Below are 21,039 nucleotides of genomic sequence, written 5' to 3' on the forward strand. Positions count from 1 at the left end.
GTCAAGAGAACCCAGCCACCCCCCTCCTCATATTCATCCTGCACTTCCTCCAGCAGCATGCACGTGCCTGTCCCCGTCCAGCAAATCTGGACTTCATCCAGTCAAAACAAACATAAAACAGATCATCAATCACACACAACTTTTATGGCCAGGAAGTAGCACGACCTGTTTTTGATAGCTTGTTGTTGAGCGCAGGAGCAAGCCGGCTCTTGTAGGTTAGTTCCTGAATCCAGCGTCAACTGCCACTCTTCCTTTTGTTCAAGGGCCAATTTTTTTTCTCTTTTTCTTTTTTTAAATGCAGAAGCTTCAAAGACATTTGTTCACTAAATCAAAAGGCCCCTGCTTGTCTGAACCCCCCACACACACCCTCTTACTATGCTCCTTTTTTTTCTCTATCCATGTGGAGAAAGTGCATTCAGCATTTTTTGCAGTGTTAACACTTTAGGGATCACTTCTACTGCAAGGCTGTGTTTCACAACCTTTTTCTTCTCAAAGGGGAACTCCAGTATTCTTGATTTTTCAGCCTGGACCCTATTCTCCATGTTTTTGTGTCTAAGTGACTTATGGGAACAACTTTTGAAATTAATCTAGTACTGATAGAGAGAGCTCTGCAGCCAGCAGCCGCAAAACAGGTTGTAATGTAACCATTTGGAGCATGCACTGTAAGTTTAGGTCCAGTAAAAGCACTTGTTTTTGCCACTGACAGGCTCAGATTGTTTTTATAGGTGTCTGACAACTTTGTAGAAAAGACCTTGCAGAGAAATGAAACTTTCTTTGTATCTCAAGCTTGTTCCAGTCTGTTTTGTGTCAAAGTTGTGCTTCAGGGCCCTAATACACTAAGCCAGTGGTTGGCTGTTGGTCAATGTCGTGCCATCGGTGTGTCATGCACCGTTGCATGAGATTGAAACAAGTTTGTGCTAAAGAGAAGTTTCTGTTTACTCAATATAACAAACAGTTATTTGTTGGCTAACGCACGGTAAATACGCTTTGTTCTTTTGACATCAGGTTGTCTTGTTAATGTGCAAACTGGCTAACTAGCATCTTGAATCCATCCTATCAGTCTTCCAGTTTCCCTTTTTCATGACGAATACAGACTACTGCCACCTGCTGGTATGGAGAGTTATTTCCTCACACAGAGTTGCAGAATGTAAATGCTAGTTGGCTGTTGGCTGTGGTCTTTGCAGTGTGTTCAAGAGCAACTTTTTGGCCAAGACACAGGCAACTTGAGGCGACGCAACAGTCGACCTTCATCACCACTAGTTCCTTACAGTCAGTTTGATGTATCTGGGCCTGAAGGAGAAGTCTCTTTACTTAAATCTCACGAGAGGTGACTTGTTGCATGTGAGTGAGAGTTGGGGAGAGGAGTGCCAGAAATATTTTGTTGTGTTGAAAATAAATCCGAAGCGCTTATTAAAGACAGACTGATACTGGATTTTAGTGGCCAATGTCTGTTCTGATATTAGGGAGTAAAAAAATTCTTATATCTATATAAGAGCCGATATCTTTATACATAGGCTTGGTAGCCTTGTGGTTAAGACGCATAGCGCATTATCGCAGCATCCCTGATTTCCACAGTCCAGCTGGGGACATTTACTGCATGTCCTCCTGCTGTCTCAACCTGTCAGTCTCCACTTTCTGTATCAACAGACAAAATTGCCAGTTACAATATAAAGATGCATAATGCAAATAATAACAGTAAGTCTGTAGAATTAAACTCCAACGAGGTATTAAGTTTGATACGCTGCATTACAGTGTTGCATTATGCTAAGTGTAGGATCCACTGGTTTTGAATTTTGGACCATATTAAGCCTTGTTTCCACTGAGCAGTCCGATTCAGTTCGGTACGTTACACAGTAGAACGATAGTTTTTGCTATTCCCTTGTGAAAAGCTTTGAATAGTACCAACAAACTACTCGATCTCGTCCTGTTTTTTTTTCCATCACCCCTCTGTTGAAGTACCTCACATGCTGATCCTATGCTAAAAGGTGGAGCTAGAAACACTGCTGTCCCTTCATTGGTCAAAAGAGAATTGTCACTCTTGCTCTACAAGGACTCAATGCACAAACCCACTGTTTTTAATATCCCATTGACTGCGACAGAGACTATAACAGGGTGTCTACAAGTATAAACAAGTTAAATTTAGGAATTTTAAGACCCTTTTAATACCACTTTGACATTTAAGACCAAACTTGCTAAAAGTGAAAATATACTCTGAGTACACACATTAATGTCAGTTCAAAATGAACAGTGACCCTGACGATTTTACCACGTTTGAAACACCTACAGACATACGGTACAGTCTGCTTCAACATTTCGGGGCACTGGCTTTTAGACAGGGTAATCATTGTTATTCTTTTAAGCTATTTGCCATTTCGCTTGCATTTTTCTATTTTTCCATAGCTTGCAAGATCCTTGTTTAACAATGCAGACTCTTTGCGAGGTATAAGTACATTAAGGGAGCAAAAATAGGGGCATTGCACACATACAGATGTTACGTCGAAGTATGGTTCCACGTCGAATAGTGTTTCTCATCTGTTAAAATGATGTTTCCTTCAGCACCAACCCTAAAAATTCTATCAGTGAACATTTAAGACCCATTCAATGTGAATTTAAGGCCTTTTATTAGTTAATGTTTATTTAAGACATTTAAGACTTTTTAAACGACCTGCCGCCACCCTGTGTAAACACCACAGCCTTTTCTTTATTTTTCTTAAAATGCCAGCGTGCAACCCTGTTCCGTTGAGGATCAGTGAGGTACAGACATTCCTTTGCATCACCCGTGAAGAAGTACAGCAAGAGCTGGAAAGAGCAGTGACACGGCTATTACCATCTGGTATCAACTCCACCTACATGTAAGAGTACTGTGTGCAGTGGAGATGCTTAACAGATCTAAGGTTTAGGCAGATGTCCGTATGGGTTAAGTACCAGTTTGGCACTGCACCGAAAGTGTTTCTAGGAAATGTGGCTTTAGGGACAAGAGGATGGCTCAGCCCTTGCAGCTTTAGTATGAGCGTTTTGTTTTCAATCTGTCTCTTGCATGTCCACAAACTTTGTGAAAGTGCAATAGAAAATCTCTGGAATGCCCCTTTAAAGCAGTGTTTAAGTTTCTGTAGGTGGTGTGTTTACTGCTCATGCTAAATACCCCCGCATCTCTTCTTTCTTTTCTGCCTCCAAACATGCATCACGACCAAACTGAGTGTTTACAGAGCACGTTGAAAAGATTTAAATAACTGGATATCTATCAAGAGGAAGAGGAGTTGTGTTTTTGACTTTTCCCATTAAAGCCTGAAATCGTCATACCAGTCGTCAGTCAGTAATACGAGTGTGTGTTCCCTGTGACGTTTAGAGTAAAGCTAACCCCCCCTGTCAGAAATGCCATGTGGAGTGTGTCGCTAACAGGAAGAGAAGGGGGCTGCGCTCAGCTCACTTGCTGGCAAGTGAGAACAGTTTCCCTTTCTGAAGAGAAAAGAGTTCAAACACACACACACACACACACACACACTCGCACACAACAACAACAACAACATTTATTCAGGAAGCGCCGTCTGCCCACTCAGGAAATTCCTGAGGACAAGAGCTGCTTCCAGGGGCAGGAAATTTCCCCTCAGAAAGACCAAACACACAACATAAAAAAAAACACACATTCTTTATAACACCAATTCTCCCACACAGTAAAACGGGTAATATACCACAAAGAGAGAAACAGAGACCAAAGGAAGCTGGCGGGGGGGTTGCAGTCATATACGGTAACACACACACACTCTTACTCATACACACACACACACACACACACACACACACACACACAGAGTATACACCTACACTACCTCTGGCAAGCTTTGCACAAAGACACAAGATTCACTCACACTCATCCACCCACTCACACAAGCATGCATAGTGCAAACCCAGCTGTGAGCGCGCACACACACACACACACACACACACACACACACACACACACACACACACACACACACACACACACCCACCCAAGGAAACCAGCCAGTCTTGTTTCCATGGACATGGATTTTTTAAATCATCCACAAAGATATTTCTGTTCTTGCAGCCACTCTTCTGTTGTATTTCATGAATGTTTATTGTAAAATAATACTGGAATGCCTTGTGTTTTAGACCTTTAAATAATTCAGTGTTCTCCCACTGACTCGTTCGCAGTTGCGTCATGCTCCGAGTACGTGGGAGCCATGTCGAGCAACATTGCCTGGATTGCGATTGAATTAAAAACCCGACAAATCCACTCTGTCGGCGAGCATTGGCGTTGCCTCATTGTGAGCGGCAGCGAAATCCCTCCCAGGCCTTTTAGTGTTTGAGTTGCTATTGACACAGACAAACAAACGAAACATCATGGGTGGCTGACAGCACTCCTCCGCCTGCTGTTTAAAGCTGCACATTTGTCTTCTCACAGACTAATTCTGCTGGATCATTCCTTTAATGACGTGTTCAATTGGACACAATGGAATAAAAAAAGTTGTCTCCTTTTTGATAACTGTGTAATTCAAGTGCTTGTGTGTGGCTATGTCTATTTCTTGAAATGCCCTCTCAAGCTAAGAGTCCAAGCTAGCAGATAGTTAACATGTATATGAATGAAACTCTGTAGTCCCAAAATGTGGAAGTATTCCTTTCACATTTTGGGAAATATTTCCTTTTTTGCCAAGATTTGGATAGACGGGGTCAATACCTCATGTCTACATGCTAAATATGTTGCTTCAGACAGGATTTAGTTAGCTTAGCTCAGCATAGGTTAGCCTGGCTCTGTCCAGAAGTTAAAAAAAATGCCTACCAGCACCTCTAAAGCTCACTAATTAACAAATTAAATCTGGTTTGTTGCATAATCTGCTCAACTATTTCTCGGTTGGGCCCAGTGACTTCCTGGAGTCTTGTTGTCATCATGAGGTTACCAGGCAACCGGTTCAGACTCCAGGAAGTAACTGAAACAAACAAGATATAGCATGTTGATAAGTGAGCTTTTGAGGTGCTGGTAGGCAGATTTTGTTATCTTTGGACAAGGAATGTCACGAGAACCTTGATACCTAGCGACCAAGTCGATACCAAAATTCTGAAAACATAATGGTGCTTGTTTTTCCAGTATCGTAAGTCCCGTAGCTGCACTTCTTCTGGGCCTGATGGAGCGGCATATATGCCTATGAGAGTTCTAGTCTGCCGTTAAATGCCAAAGGAAGAAGTAGAGGCCTGCCAGTATAGAATAACAAAAGCTCAACAACACATGGAAGACAGCGACAAGTGCAGGTGGAGCAACTTCACCTCAGCTCTTCCCAAAAAAAAAAAAAAAAAAAAAATCAGTTTGTCAAATTTGTCTGTTAAATTCTTTGCAAAGAAAGCAGTGTGTATTTACACTGTTCTACAAACACCAACAGCGTGACGAAGACTTGAGCGTGTGTTCTGCCCTCAGTGCTGCATGTATGACTTTTTTTCTGGTTGCTAAGAGTTGGAAAATGTAAACTTTGGGTCAGTACTGTTACTTTTTACCCGGTTAGCCAATCACAGTGTAGGAGGGGCGGGACCTATAACCACAAAGGCCAACACTCACATCTTAACATGCCCAAATGCTGAACAGCACATGTTACATATTTCTCCTCCAACAGTGAAGGAGACTTCCAATCCACTAATTGGAAGATCATCAGTTCGATTCCCAGCTCCTCCAGTGTGCATGTTGAAGCATCCTTGAGCAAGATGCTGAACCCCAAATTGCTCCTGATTGCTGTTACATCAGTGTGTGAGTGTGTAGCAGGTGGCACCTTGTATGGTAGCCTCGGCCACCAGTGTATGAGTGTGTGTAAAGGAGTGTACTTTTAAGTAAATGAGATTTGTTGTTTTGTCCTTGTTTTTACCATGGCATTGCATTGGGTATCGAGAGTTGTGGATTTTTACTGGTATTAATATCGACAGCTCAACTTCTGCTATTGTGACATGCCTACTTTGGACAGAGGCAGGCTAGCAGTTTCCCCATCTCCATTGTTTTTTTTTGCTAAGCTAAGTTAACCAGCTGCTGTAGCTGTATATTAAAGAGATACAGTAGATAAGACTTTTTATCGATTTTCTCATCCAATTCTTGGCAAGAAAGCGAATAAGCATCCAAAAATGTTGAGCTATTCCTTTAAGCTTTAGAGTCCAAACATATAGCCCATGTGCTTTCTGAAGAAAAAAACAAACATATTTCAAAGAAATCTAAAGGAAACGTAAGAAAAGAAAATAATCGAACCTAATTACCAGGGTCAGGGAGCGCTGTGCTCTCTGGGCTCCTTAGCTCCAATTAAACTGACTAACAAGCACAGACCTAACTCATTCTATAGTACTTGTCAGAAGCCATCTAACGTTGGTATGGCTTCTTATCAAATATCCTCAAATGGAAATATTATTCATTATTCTACTATGGGTCATTAATGTCATCCTATTGATGTACAGTTTTGAAATGATGCCTCTTTTGTTTAAATTGTGCCTCTACATTTTGATTCAGCATCACATTAATGAAAATGAGCCCTGCCCTTCACATGCTGTTGACTTCATAAACTGAATATAGGTGCATGCAAAATATACTTTTACTTGCAGTATGATGCATCCCTTCGTACAGCCTATACACTGAGCTTTTCATTTTGAATATTTTATATATGTAAATGCTTTTTTTTAATCTTATTTTTATTACATAGTAACATAGATGCACTTTTCTGCACAGTTTATTTATATTGCTTTTAATTTGAGACACTGTAACTGGCACCCCGCTTATCCTCCTCCTTTTATATCATTTAACTTTATTTAAATTTAAGTACACACTTATTCTATATATGTAAATTATCATATTTAGTATGTATGTATTTTTTTAACCATGGACACTGAGCATCTTTGGAGCAAAAACTTTTTTAACAAGTATATTTATCTTAAATACATGTTACTATACTACATTTAGTGACACTTGACTGCACAAAATCAGCTTGTATTGAAATGTCTTCTCAAATGCATGAAAAAAAATCACTACAGTTATTAAACCACAATAGAGAGGACAATATGAAAACTAAGAAATACAAAAAAAGATAAAGGATCTTAACACAAAGAGGAGGCAACTTATTAAAAATCTGCTTCAGGGAGTAATTAGGAAAAAAAGACGATGTCTTCCATGTTTTCACAAGGTTAGGGTTTATAGTGTGGTGTCTGGCTGAAAGGGTTAATATCGAGCCTGGTAGCATTCTTTAGTGTGAGGAGCAGGCTGCAACTCTCCCCGATCTAATCCACTTCCTCCCCAGGAAATGGAGAAGGCGGATTTCTGCCCACACTGCAATTTCCTCCCTCATTTTTTTTCTTTCTGTCTTTTTTTTCCCCCCTCTCCTCCTCCCTCCTCCTTCTCCTTCTCCTCCTCCTCCTCCTGCTCTCTTCCTCCCCTCTCCCCCCTCAGGACAGAACTCCCTCTGAGTGTGGGGGTTAATGGACGGCTTGTTTTCCAGCACATGTGTTTAGATAGGCGGGAGGAGAAAGGACGAGCAGAGGTGTTTCAGACTGTGTGCTCCGTGACAAAGACATGTTGCTGTCTGTCTGAGAGTGGATCCCGACCAGCAGCTGCCATAACCTAAACACTGAGGAGAAAAAAAAAAGGTGACATTTTCCTGATCTGCAGATGTGCGCGAGTCATGGCTGTGTGAGGAACTGTGTTTGAAATCTGATTAAAACAAAGTAGGACTTCCACATGTCTGCGGATGTGAACTGACCCATCGGTTTACTCGACAGGAAACTCAACGCGGACCTGTTGAGCGTTCTTCCTTTTTCTGCAACAATGCAAAAGAGGAAGTGGGCTGAGGGAGTTTCCTGTGCGTCTCATCCAGCCTCGGTACAGCCCCATGTGAAGCCCTGAACTTCACACTTGCCAGAAAAAAAAAAATAAGCTGGTTAAATATTGACGGACGCATGGACAAAGCAGCTCAGGGTTACTCTTTGAACATTGAGCCTATCTCTTGGCACAGCTCCAACCCCGCCTGCTTTACGATTGGTTAACCACCTGCGGACTGTTTGCTTCTCACTTTGCTTTCTTTCTTGGTTCAATTAACACAGGAACGCTCAGGTGGTATCAAATGCTGACCAGTTCAGGTCAACTTAACACCGACAATTTGTTTTCGTTGGTCTGAAGCAAAGACTAAAAGCTGTCTTCGTTGTGTTGCCACTTCAGTTTTGGATTGTTCAGACTCAAAGAAGCCAAGAAGAAAAGTGTAGATCTCCAACATGTGTCCACCCGAGCTGATTGCAGCCACTCTACACAATTCTTGTAACTCCACCTGACATGCCACAGGACTTTCAAAAAGCATTCCAGAAGCTAATAAATATGCACCCCAGGAGATCAAGTTGTCCTGCTAACAGGCACTGTATGTTAAATAGAAATACAGTATAAATATGAGGATGTATGGACTGTTAACAACTAAAATAAAACCACAAGTCTTTGATCCATGTCGTTCATAACTGGACTTTTAACTGTATTAACTTTATCTGTGGGCTACGGCACTACAAAGTAGGAAATAACAACAATGAAAACAGAAAAAACAAAACCGTTTAACTGCAAATATCAAGAAAAATGACCAAATCAACTAAACCTATAAGTTTACCAAAATCGGGCAAGCAATTCTCTCGGTGTGGTACGACAGAACAGAAACCAAACCAGGTCGCAGCAAGAATGCAGTGCATCTCCACCCAATGGAATTGTCCCTTTTGGCTCCCTTACAGTCAAGATGGCAGTATAGATAACAAAAAAATGGTGATTTGTTGATCTTGTATCATTCCTAACTTTAGTGGATCGTAAAATACCGGATATGGAATTAATCTGCAGATGTTTCGGTTCAAAATGAGACCAGACTTTTCTGTAGATGTCAGTTTTTGAGCCATGGTGAAGGCCAACACAGTAAGGCTTGTTGCTTTTAGCTGAGCAGATTTCCAGAAAACTTGGAGCCCGTATAAAACCTTCAGTAAACATGCTTTTTAACAACTGTGAGTCACTGCAGTTACAAGATGTTCATAATACAGTCATAAATGTAGAACAACAGGGACTTAAGTCGGTGACAGTTAGCCACAATAGCTGGGCAAAAGAACACTTTACAACACGTCAAACTTGTTCTAGTTTTGAGGTTAGCTTGTTGTAGATTAGTGGCATATCAGTTTCCTTTGGCATATCAGTCACTTGACTTTTGGGGGTCACCTTCGCAAAATTCAAAACTACTCCAGACGCTCGACTTTCTTGATATCTTGTGAGTGTATCTGTGTGCCTGGTGGTCAAACTGTTCCAGTTTCAGTTGTGCTGGACTGCGAGATGAGAGCGAGTCAGGTCATGTTTACACGAAAATGATCCACTGAAAACAGAATTGTTTTTCATTTCGTTTTGAAAAAAGTTCCACGTTTAGATGACAATGTTTTGATAACAATCGCCGTGCACACAGATCCGCAAAAATGACCAAAAGCGCTGTAGTATACATGCCAAGCCAGTAGTTGGCGGTGTGACACTTACGCTTCCTTCTACAGAACGGCAATGCATAAACAAACAAAATGGCAACTGCATGAACGTTTGTCTGGATGGACGACGAGGTGGAGTTGCTACAGTAAATCTACATTATGATGACACGTTACAAAACTATCACTAAGTTTACGTGTCCTTGTCTGAGAATAACTAAAAACACTTAGACTGCAACAATCCAAGCTTTGAAGCATCTGGGTCAGCCCAACATAAATGTACACACAATGTTAGGCTGACTGGTCCAGTAGTTTGCAAGATTAGCTGCGGACAGGCAGATACACACACTCACACATATACATGACCGAACACATCAATCCACTCCAGGATTACATCTTGTGGATAATTGATAGACAATCAGTGCTTCTAAACAAATTTAAAAAAAAAACTTGACTTTCAATGAGCTTGTGTACTGGTGTCTTAAAAAGTAAGTCTGAATCCAGCAAGTCCAGCTTTAGCTTATCATGCTGTTCATATCAGTTTAAGCTGTCAGTGTTTGAACATACAAATCAAGCATGCCTAACATTAAGGCTGTTGAGCATGTTTAAGAAAAGTTATGTTTCATCAGTGTTACTCACATAAACAGTGTTTCATCCTTGAGGTGACAGATATGCTGAATGCATTTACTTCCTCATGAAACATTCACAAAGCAGTTTTTTAACTACTTCAGCTCCTGCACTGTTTACATATTTGCCTGCTAACAGTCTTCTTCTTTGTTGGTGCATTGCAACATTTGTTGGCCATTTTAAGGCATGACTTGGCAATTTTTTGCTCAACAATGGTAGAAAACAGGTTAACTCTTCAGTGCAACAGTAGCACAGGCAGAAAAGAGTCATCATGTCAGCCAACTGCCTCTATGATGTCAGTTATACAACAATATCTATCTTAAGTTTTCGAAAATTAACTAGTAGTTGGCCACATCAGCTGCTAAATATTAGCAGCAAGATTAACATGTATGCCACCACGACCACATGGCTCATACAAACACAATCAAGTCCAGGAAGAGTGATGAGTGTCATTCAGGCTTAAATAACATCACACTGTGAACATCTCTGTCCATGCAGGCAATTACGAAAGCTACCATGGCTTTTGACCTGTACGGTGACATTGTTGTTGTTGCCCTCTGACAATTACATGGTTGCTGCAGCTGGCCGACACATTACACTCCATTAAACAGTTTTCCCGGCCCTCGCCGTCGAGCACTGGCGCACTGAAAGGGAGCAGACCCACTGTTTTTCAGGCTCTGGCACAAGAGGATGACTCAACTCAACCCAGCCTACAAAGCTCCGATTGGCTGACTTGCCTTTCAGCCGCAGAGTGGCCGTCATTGAGCACCCAGCCCAACAAAATCTGAGATGTGGTGAGTAATTCAGATTTAAATTTGTTCCATAATGGTGAACATTTCACCGCCTTTATTTTCTCCACCATTCAATTATTCGCAGTGCAGTCGCAAGAAAGGACTAATTCACCTTGCTGATGCATTTCGGGAGGCTCAAGGACACGTCTAATTCAATGGTCAGAAAAAATGTAAAGTAAACATCTTGTGTAATGAATGGGTTTATTGAAAACATAATCCTTGAAGAGGAAAACATGCAGAAATAGATTAATTTAAGCATCAGGCCAGACATCATTTTATTCTATTTAGCTTTCCAGCTATGACAGGCTGCATCCATGTCATATACTTCTGTGGGTTTTTCCTCGTACCCTAACCGTCCACTTCTTCAACCCTTTCTATTCCCCATCACTCTGTTCTTCTTCTATGGTTCCCAGCCCCTGTGTGTCCCCTGCTCCACATTATCTGCTGTGTAACTGTTGGTTGTTCCAGTGCAGTAGGTCTGTCAGTTCTGGTCCAGTGGAGGCGTGTACGGTTCAGGTGTCTGACCCCGGATTGGCTTCAACGCCTCCCAGCTGAGAGGTCCGGCATGACAGGGCCTGCACTCGTGCCGTGATAATAATGTGGTGTGTGTCATCATAATAGGGTGTGATGTGGTTTTAGCTATTAAAGTGATATTCCACAACATTTTAATTCGTGCATGTTGCCCGAAAACGCTGTCTAAACACTCTTATGTTGCCACTTGCAGAAGCTCAAACCGTCATAGCCCCGCCCACATGGTTTGATTGACAGGTGGATGGTATGAATAAAAACCTGACTTCCCAGATTACCACTTCAACCAAACAAACATTTAAGCGCAAGATGCTAAAAACACAACGAAAATCAATCTGTCCTGTTCAAATGACCGACTGATCAATGCGTGTAGGAGTCACTGCTCATCTGTGTATCTGTGTGTGTGTGTGTGAGGGAGAGAGTGTGTGTGACTCACGCAGGTGCGCAGGCAGCCTGGCAGGCTCGTCCTCCATTCGGCTGGCTGGCCTCGCGGCGGGAGCATGGACGGGGGAGGAAGTGGAGTTTGGCAGCGGGTTCGCGGAAGGACTGAAAGAGCTCCTCTCCTGCTATGAATAGACACAGAGACACAAAGCATGGCTCACAAAGCTCCACGACGCACCGGCCCTGAACCCAAACAGCCCCACGCCAACTCGCCTCACCTCACCGTGCACCCACAACATCGGCTAGCCTTGGTCTCATCTCTGCACACAGAGGAGTAGGTGCGCCTAATAAACTGTCACGCTGTGTACACATATTCTGAAGACGCACATATCCAGAATGCCAAACATGATTTGGCACATGTTGCTTTGCGGCGCAGTTAAGTCTTAAACCAACCAACACTCTGTTTGCAAAGGTTTTCGAGATGCATTAGTGGCTCGGAAACAACACAGCTGGATTTTTAGCATCAATCATTTGCTCTATAAAATGTCTGCAAACGGTAAAACATTTCCATCACAGTTTCTAAGAGTGCGGGGACCTGCAAATGTTTGACGCTCTTGCCCAATAAATGATGATAATAACCAATAAATCTGCCAATCACAGACTACCTTTGCAGCAAAAACATTTGGGTACAGCACACACAAGGCAGTACACAACGAGGGTGGGCAATACGTTGATATAAGACAAGATATTCTGTTAAAATTTGGATGTCATAACATTGTAAGTGTTGTCTTTCCTGTTTTTAAGGGCTGCATTACAGTTAAGTGTTGTCATTTTCTTGAACTTTCTGAACTGTTCGAGCTCTTCTGTCATTTGCCTCTAACCACTGAGTCATTATATCCACATTACTGATGATTATTTATGTAAAATATCATTGTGTAAATGTTTTGTGAAAGCACCAGTACTCAACCCTACAATATCGTGCAACATTGATATCTTTCAAATTGGTCAAAAATAGTCCTAGCTGCAACGCCCTACAACTCTCCAAACTTTGACATGATGACGACTTCAAATTGCTTGCTCTGTCTGACCAAGAGTCCAAAATCCCCCGAACGTCACCCTTACAATGACATGACAAAGACACACAGCAAATGCTCGCAATTTTTTTTCAGTTTTGTTTTTGACAAACTAAAATCGTATCATTATTTTTATTATCATTTTATTAATTTGCTATAACTGTACATATTGTTTTACCATAATATTGTACCATTATACATTTTATTGATTTCATCAGTTGGCCAATCTAGGGTCAAAACAATTTCACAGCTGCATGATAGAAGAACATTAGGCAACCACTAGGGCTGGATGATATGAGGAAAATACAATGCCACAATATTTTTGAGCAATAACTCAAGCAATACTGCGATGATATTGTAGGGTTGACTGCTGGTGCTTTCACAACGTATTTACACAAGATATTTGATAAATAATCATCAGTAATGTGGAAATATGACTACATGGGTAAAGGCAAATAATACAACAGCTACAACAGGCTGATATGTTAAGAAAATGACTAGCGGTGGACAGATAATTGGCCTGGCCAATTACCAGGGCCGATATTATGAATTTTTAGGGTTATTGGTATCACTGATTTTTTTCCACCGATATGCCGATATACAGTTTTGCTTTCCTTGGCTGCACTGTTTTGCCCCTGGCGTGCTTCTCAATGCCTGCACGTACCACTCTAGGTTCTTAAAAATAAACAAATTTTATTTTATTTTATTTTATTATTATTTATTGTTTTTCATTTTATCTTTTACATTTTGTATTTATGATTATTGTGTATTTATTTTTTATAAATCTGCCTTTATTTAGCTGGCACATTCTTCAACTTTGTTAGTGTTAATTCTGTGTCAGCTATGATTTTTTCAGCAGACATATATTGGTTGTAAATATCAGCTATCGGTATCTCTGTTTCATAATAATCGGTATCGGCATCGGCTCTGAAAAAAACATATCGGTCGATCCCTAAAAATGACATGACTTTACTGTAATGCAGCCTTTAAAACCAGGAAAAGACAACACTTTCGGTATTACAATATCCAAAATCTGAGACATTATCTAGTCTCATATCACAGTATCAATATATAACATAGATATGTTACTGAGCTCAGTCAACTACATTGAAAACCGATTTGGTGAAGTTTTTTTTTTTTTTTTAAGTATAAATGTCAAACATTTGCTGGTTTCAGCTTCTCAGACATGAGAATCTGACACTTCACTTAGTCTTATATTAAACTAAAGATCTTTGGGTTAAACAGAACAAAAGGACAATTCAAGATGTCACCCTCATGAGCATTTTTTGGGCATTGTGGCTGCAACAATTAATTGATACTACGGCTGAATCTAACTTTTTTCTATTGTCAACTAATCTGTTGATTATTTTCTCGATTAATCGATTGGATATTTGGTGTGTAAAATGTCAGAAGATGGTGAAAAATGTCGTTAAGTGTTTCCCAAAGCCCAAAATTACTTGCTCAAATGTCTCGCTTTGTCCAGCACCCCAATAAATATTCAGTTTAGTGTCACAGAGGAGTAAGGAAACGAGAAAATATTCCCATCTATGAAGCTGGGATCAGAGAGTTTTGACTTTTTACTTTTTTTTTTTACTCAAACTAAATAATCAATTATCAGTTAACCTCGCTATAATTTATATTTGACTGCTAATTGATTAATTGTTGCAGCTCTAATTTAAAAATGTATTGCTGCCCAATAATAAACCCACAAGTGTATGGAAATGACCCACTTGGATGTCTGATCTGAAGTTAATAGTAATAAATGGGTCATTTTTAATCTCGTCATCCAAAACTTTTCATTTTAAGGCTTATCAGAATAATTCCAACCTTAGAGCACATATTTTTTAGAAACTGTTTCTTCCATATGTTTCATTTTAGGGGGATAAGTATATACCTTCTAAAAAGAGGACGAATGCCGTGCCCTTTTCTTAATGAGTCGGTACAGATAGGTGCAGTCGTAACAGCAGCCAGGAATAACTGTATCACTGAGTTTTCCCCAATTTTCTTTCTTTGCCACAGAAACACCTGTTACATCTCCAGGCACAAAGCAGACAGCACCCACATGTGCAGCCACCCTCATCTGAACTGCGGATATTCAAGTGAGTATTTGGATGTTTTGAAGACCATAAAATCCTGATCAATTGTTGAAGTCATTTATCAAAAAAGGGGCAAACATTTCCAGGTTTCAGTTTCCCTAATCCAACATTTGCTGCACATTTCTGTTTTAAATGATCCGAGATTAGATTTTGGGACCAACAGTCGGAGAAAACCAGCAATTTGAATAGGTCACCTTGGGGCTCTTGAACATTCTAACAGCCCCTTTTACTTTGTTTAGACCTCTGTTATAAGACTAAACAAATAATCAATTACTCATAAAAATAATCTGCATATTTTCCCACAATGAGAACAGTTAGTTGCAGCCCTCTCCAGGATACTCCGAGATTTGAGACACTCTCGCTCTGCTATTGTGCTCTTATTGAATCTAGGTTAAGGTATGAGTTTTTCCAGTTTGTGGTCATTCTCTGTTGACTGGTTTCCTTTCCTGCAAATGAAGGCAGAGCATGAAGCCACTTTAGTTTCTTGAGGAAATGAAGCTGGGTTTTTGCTGCTTCTCCCTCCAGTTTCAGGCAGCTGTCACCACCCAGCCAGTCTGAAACCTGCACACCAACTGTATGCACCAGGAATTTCCTGTGGAAGCCAAGCAATAATCTTTCAGTCTTCTATTTCCTCCTCTCAGAGACTAAGCCCTCTCTCCTGTCCACTTTTTTTTAAAATTCACTTGTCTAGACAAAGGTCGAGTTAAGGGGGAAGGGGATGGGGCAGTTAGGGCAAAGCAGCTTATGATAGAGAGGCTGCATTTATGACAGAGCTGGGCTGCAGTATAAAGGTGAAGGGGAGTGCTGTCGACCAGTGCCTGTGGTGGAAAACTTCTCAGAGTGGAGTGCTGATTGTTCTCCAGCATGCAGTCGTGCAGTGACATCAGACTCGGCAATGAGAATCCCTCATAACACCATATTACGCTGTCATTGAACAGCTTGCAGGCTGACCTTGACTTCCAAATAATATTTCTATAATGGTCCTATTAGAGCTGCAACTAACGATTATATCAACAATTAACCTGGCGAACAATTTTTTTTTACTAACGAAAGGTCAAAAAGATGTAAAAAATGCCCGTCACAAGTGCGTAAAGCCCAAAGTGACACCTCCATCTATCTGGTTTTGTCTGATTAACAATCTAAAACTCAAAGATATTCAATTGAAAACACACATAACTCGCAAATTCTCACATCTAACAAGCCACAACCAGTGTATGTTTACCTGTTTTGCTTAATTTCAGGACAAAAACAATAGATTATGAACCCTGCTGCTGATTAATCAGCTAATCTCTCAGCTCTATTTCCTATTGGGACTCAGATCAATCTGTGTTGATGATTATTCCCTCTCTAATCTCTCACATCTTCCTCTTCCTGGTGCTGCAACTATAGATTACTTTCATTACTGATTAATGAACAGTGTCAACATGTCAAACATTATGACACGTCGCCAGCACAAAGTGTCTCCAGGTTGTTTACACAGTCTGATCAGCAGCCGCAAAAGCCAAAATAACCATTTAGTAAGTTTCTTACAAAGCAAGGCTACAACTAGTGTATCTTTTAGTTATGGATTAATCTGTTGGTTGTTTTTTTAAATTAATAATCAATTAGTCGCTCAGTCTGTAACATGTTAGAAAAACACAGTTGGACCCCACAATACAATATTAGCACAATACTTAAGTCACGATAGGGCTTAGTAATTTTGCGCTGTATTCTGCATGGCAATATTGTACTGAAACATGGACGTTAAGTATTGAGATTTTATAGGTCTACATAAATTATTAATATTGCAAATATAAATTTAACTTTTGGGAGCCTACGAGAATAGTAAAACCTGCTTTTCCAGTCTACTAGATACATTTTGCTGCCATCATAATGATTAAAATGAGAGGAACAAACTGAAAATTTTGCCTTATAAGATAAAAGAGATGTTGGCAAAGTTTTCCTTTGGTAAAAAGGTAAGGTAAGTCGCAAACTGTTATCACAATACTCAGCATATCCTGACTTGCGTGTCGCAATAACATCGAATCGTGGAGCCTCTGGTGATTCCCACCTGTACAATATTATTGAGATTTTAAATGTTTTGTGATATGCTGAGTATACAATAACAATAACGTATATTGCGATGTATTACCCTTCTTTAACTGCAAATGATGCTGGTTCATCTCACTTCAGTTATTTTTGTTGCAGCAAAATGTAGCTAGGGGGCTAAAAAAGCAACTTTTATCATTCTTGTAGACTAGCACGTGTTTAGTTTAGTGTATTTAAGAACGGACAATGCAAATTCATGAAAAAAAACATAGTATAAAAATGCCACAAGTTGCAAAAAGGCTATTTTTTATCCGTAGTCAAGGCTACCTAAAGCAAATTGTCACATTGAAGAAGCTGGACTATGCTGAGTATTGTGCTAACATATATTGTGATTTATTGCCCTTTTTCAACTGAAAACTTTGTCTGTTGGTTCATCTCACTTCAGTTATTTTTGTTGCAGCAAAATGTAAAAGCAACTTATTTTATTATTCTAGTAGGCTACCAAAACTTTGATTTGGTTTAGATAGGCTAATAAACGAAAATCAGTACTTGACGCCCCTCTTTTGATATGATATTGTCACACAAATATCACGATACTATGCTGTATCCATTTTTTTCACCCACCATATTAAAAAAACTGTGGGCCAAAACTCCAACTTATCAGCATCTCACTTCGGTATGCTGTATCGTTTTTTCCCGGACCCTATTAAAAAAAAACTGTAAAAACATAATGCCAGGTACAATTCTCGACTGACCAAAGCTCAAACTTGTAAGCTAACAATGATACACAAAAAAAGTAGCAAATTGTCACATTGGAGAAGCCAAAGTATTGACTGAAAACTTTGCTAAGCAACTTATTTTATTATTTTAGTAGGCTTGCAAAAGTTTAGTTTTGTTTATTTAAGAAGGGACAGTGAAACTTAATAAATACACATGGTATAAAAATACGAGAATATGTCAAAAGGCTATTTTTTTTATCTGTAGTCCCTTGGCCAAGACATTACACAAATACAACAAAGCACGAAAAAAAAAAACTAGCCAAAAAAAAAAAAACAACACACACTTTAAGTTTACTTTGAATTTGCTGAGATAATAATTTAGATAGGCCAATTAAAAAAACGATACTTGGCGCCCATTTTTTTTATACAATATCGCCACGCAAAATATCGCGATACTACCGATCCCCACCAACCCTATTAAAAACTGCCAGGTACAATTCTCAACTGGCCAAAACTCCAACTTGTCAGCTTGCAATAATGAACAAAAAAGCAGCAAATTGTTGCAGCAACATCGGAGAAGCTGGATTTTCTCAATAAATGACAATTAATCAATGATGCAAAAGTTGGCCATTCATTTCAGCACTTGTTCAGTTGTATTTATGTATGTGGTGACTTACACTGCGGTACAGTGAGTTCGTCAATGGCAGGCCTCCTATCCCATTACAGTATGTGTGGTGTTAATAATAGGCCTATCCTACAGTGAGTTTAACAGCTCCTCTTTATGACCCCTGCTGTTGTGTTGTGACTGCACGAGAATCCTCTTAAACGCTTTCTCGCTCGTCGCCGCTCGCGCTCGCAAACGCGTGGGTAACACCACGCTCGCCCACCGGCTCGGGGTCACTTTCCGAGGCAGTAAACGCAACGTGTTTTTTCAGCGTGTCACACACAGACACAGTCACGACTTGTTCCCATCAGCGGAGTGGAGGCGAGCTGCGAGCGTGGAGCCGCGCGAGCAACAGATGACTAGCAAAACAAACGCGCCTCAACTGAATGGCGCTGCAGCCGCTGCGGGCTCGCGCGAGCTCCACGGTTGTTTTTAGAGGAGGTATAAATCCCTGCAGAGCGGAGGATACACTATGAGGGATTAAAAGCTGAGGTGGAGAGGCAAACAAAGGGGAGTGTGTTACCTTGTTCGCAGCGGAGGAGGATTCAGACATTATCTCCCGTCAACTTCTCTCCTTCTCCTTCCACTTTTCCGTTGTGTCCTCCTCTTTATCTCCTTCCCTTCCCTACACAAACACACACAGCAGCAGCAGGAGCAGGAAAGCAGCCCGACTGCTCGGCTTCTTGTTGTGGGAGAAGTTGTTTTTGTTGCATTCAGCCTGCTTTCTGTGTTTTATCTGCTGGCCGGCTCCATAGCGCGGCTGTCGGTGTGAAAACTTCTTTTGTCTGCGTGTGTTTTCCCTTCATAGGTCGGCAGCGTGCTGGTTAATAATCCCTTCCTGGAAGAGCAAGTCTCTCTCTCTCTCTCTCTCCCCCCTCCTCCTGTCTCTCTGTCTCATTGATCTGGATGTGTGTAAAACGGCGAAATGACGTGAATTCCCAGCATTGAGCCTTGCCCCCTTTTAAAGGGAAACCCGAAGCAGGAAATCGCAGCAGGTCGCAGTTGCAGAGGCTCACAGACACACTCTGACAGACACACACTGCCTTTTCTATTTCTTTCTTTTTCCTCTTTCTTTTTTTTTAATCAAAGCTTCATGCAAATGCGGTTACGCAACAAGCTAAACCTCCATGCTTTAATTACAAAGCAAGCAGCAGCAGTGTAACTTTAGATAAAGGAATATCAGCCTGTGGGTTTAAAGGAACCCATGAAACACAATTCTGGTCATAATAAATATTGAATAACGCCTTTACTTACTAAATTTAAAGTCAGTCATTGACTTTCATTCAAAAGATTTAATACAAAACTCTACAATGCATTTAAAGAAATACTACCGCAAAACTTCAATTAAAAGCCTAGGCCCGATTGACCCTTTGCTAAGCCCCGCCCCCCAGACACATACTGGCCAATCATAACCTAGTACCAGGCTCCGACAACACAGCTCTGCTTCATTGACCCTAATGCAGAATTTATACCTCTGCCTTGAATCGACGCTGTAGCTATACCGTAGCCTGACGTGCACCTCCCCAGAAACGCTGCGGGGATGCAGACCTCTTGTCTATTTCTATAAGCTGAAACCATTTCCCTCAGTGGAAACGAAGCTTTTATTTACTTTAATTTGACAGAACAAACAATAAATTGTGAAGACAATAAAGCCTCTACAAAAATAGCATCTTAATTCTTGTGTGTGATTTATCCTGGCTTCATATGAGTAGAGGAAAAGTCTGCTAGCTGCTAGGCTAATTTATACAGTGTAAAATGCCATAGGCTTGTGCTAATAACATTAGCATGTTGTATTTGAAGCTGATTTGTGTACTTGTGTTCGAAATTGTCTCTATTAAGCCATGTTTAATGTGTGTTTTAAATCTTTACAGCACTTCACAGAAACCTCCACCACCGACTAGTGTTTCGGAGGTGTAACTGCAGAGTGACACAGATACACCACTGCACAAGTATAAATGCTCACAACGGCGTAGGCGACGTGCGTAGGGTCTGCCACACAACTATAAATCCTGCTTTAGGGAATAAACCCCTAAAACTTAGATTAAAAGCCTAGGCCCACATCTTATCGGACCATCAAAAAGGGGCGGGGCTTAGCAAAACGGCCGGTCTGGTTGCCAAGTTGTTCATTTTTATAGAAGTTCTTTGGATATTTAAAACCAGGTTGTTGGCTACCCACTTGAGCTAACGTTATTTAGCTGCTTAGACTGTGCATCCGCAGATAAATGTTTAAACATTTGTCAATATGGACATGCTACAAATCGTAAGCTCGGGTACATTCTCCACAATTCAATCGTTCGGTTCATTTAACTGAAACCATGAGCACAACAGAATACTGTAATTCATTCAGATTTGCCAGCATGACCAAAAAACAAGAGGCACCCACTCTTCTCACTGAGCTATTGGGCGCCCTGTTTGTATGTGTTTTTAGATCTGTCATCCGCAAACAAGTTATGTCTGGAAATCTTGCACACTCCAAAGTGTTTTATTGTACTATTTGTGCAAAACTTCGCAATACAAGACAAAATGGAAAGACATTTTTGCTCCCTTGATTCTCTCCCCTAGAGTTACCTCCCTGGCTGTTGCCGCTCTCTCCTTGTGTCTTGCATTCGGTACCTTGGCTCAAGGGGATGAGCCATCCTCCATCTATCTCTACGCTGTCGCTCTCTGTCTGTGTGCAGT

General features: G+C 40.8%; 1 protein-coding gene across 3 annotated transcripts in view; it reads right to left on the reverse strand.

The window, feature by feature from the left end:
- etv6 (ETS variant transcription factor 6) overlaps window positions 1-19,258 on the reverse strand; it is a 42,777-nt gene extending 23,519 nt beyond the window's left edge. The window contains exons 1-2 of one of the 3 annotated variants that reach the window (XM_049566347.1): window positions 18,884-19,258; window positions 11,836-11,962 (exon numbers count right to left, since the gene is read on the reverse strand). In XM_049566347.1, the coding sequence (XP_049422304.1) occupies window positions 11,836-11,962; window positions 18,884-18,913 (157 nt within the window). In that variant the 5' untranslated portion in view covers window positions 18,914-19,258. Of the gene's footprint in view, window positions 1-11,835; window positions 11,966-18,883 lie in introns of all 3 variants that reach the window. The other 2 variants (XM_049566346.1, XM_049566348.1) reach the window with 2 other exon arrangements.
- Window positions 19,259-21,039: the final 1,781 nt, after the last annotated feature.

This window comes from Epinephelus fuscoguttatus, linkage group LG22 (genome assembly GCF_011397635.1).
Source record: "Epinephelus fuscoguttatus linkage group LG22, E.fuscoguttatus.final_Chr_v1".
Lineage (NCBI taxonomy): Eukaryota > Metazoa > Chordata > Actinopteri > Perciformes > Serranidae > Epinephelus > Epinephelus fuscoguttatus.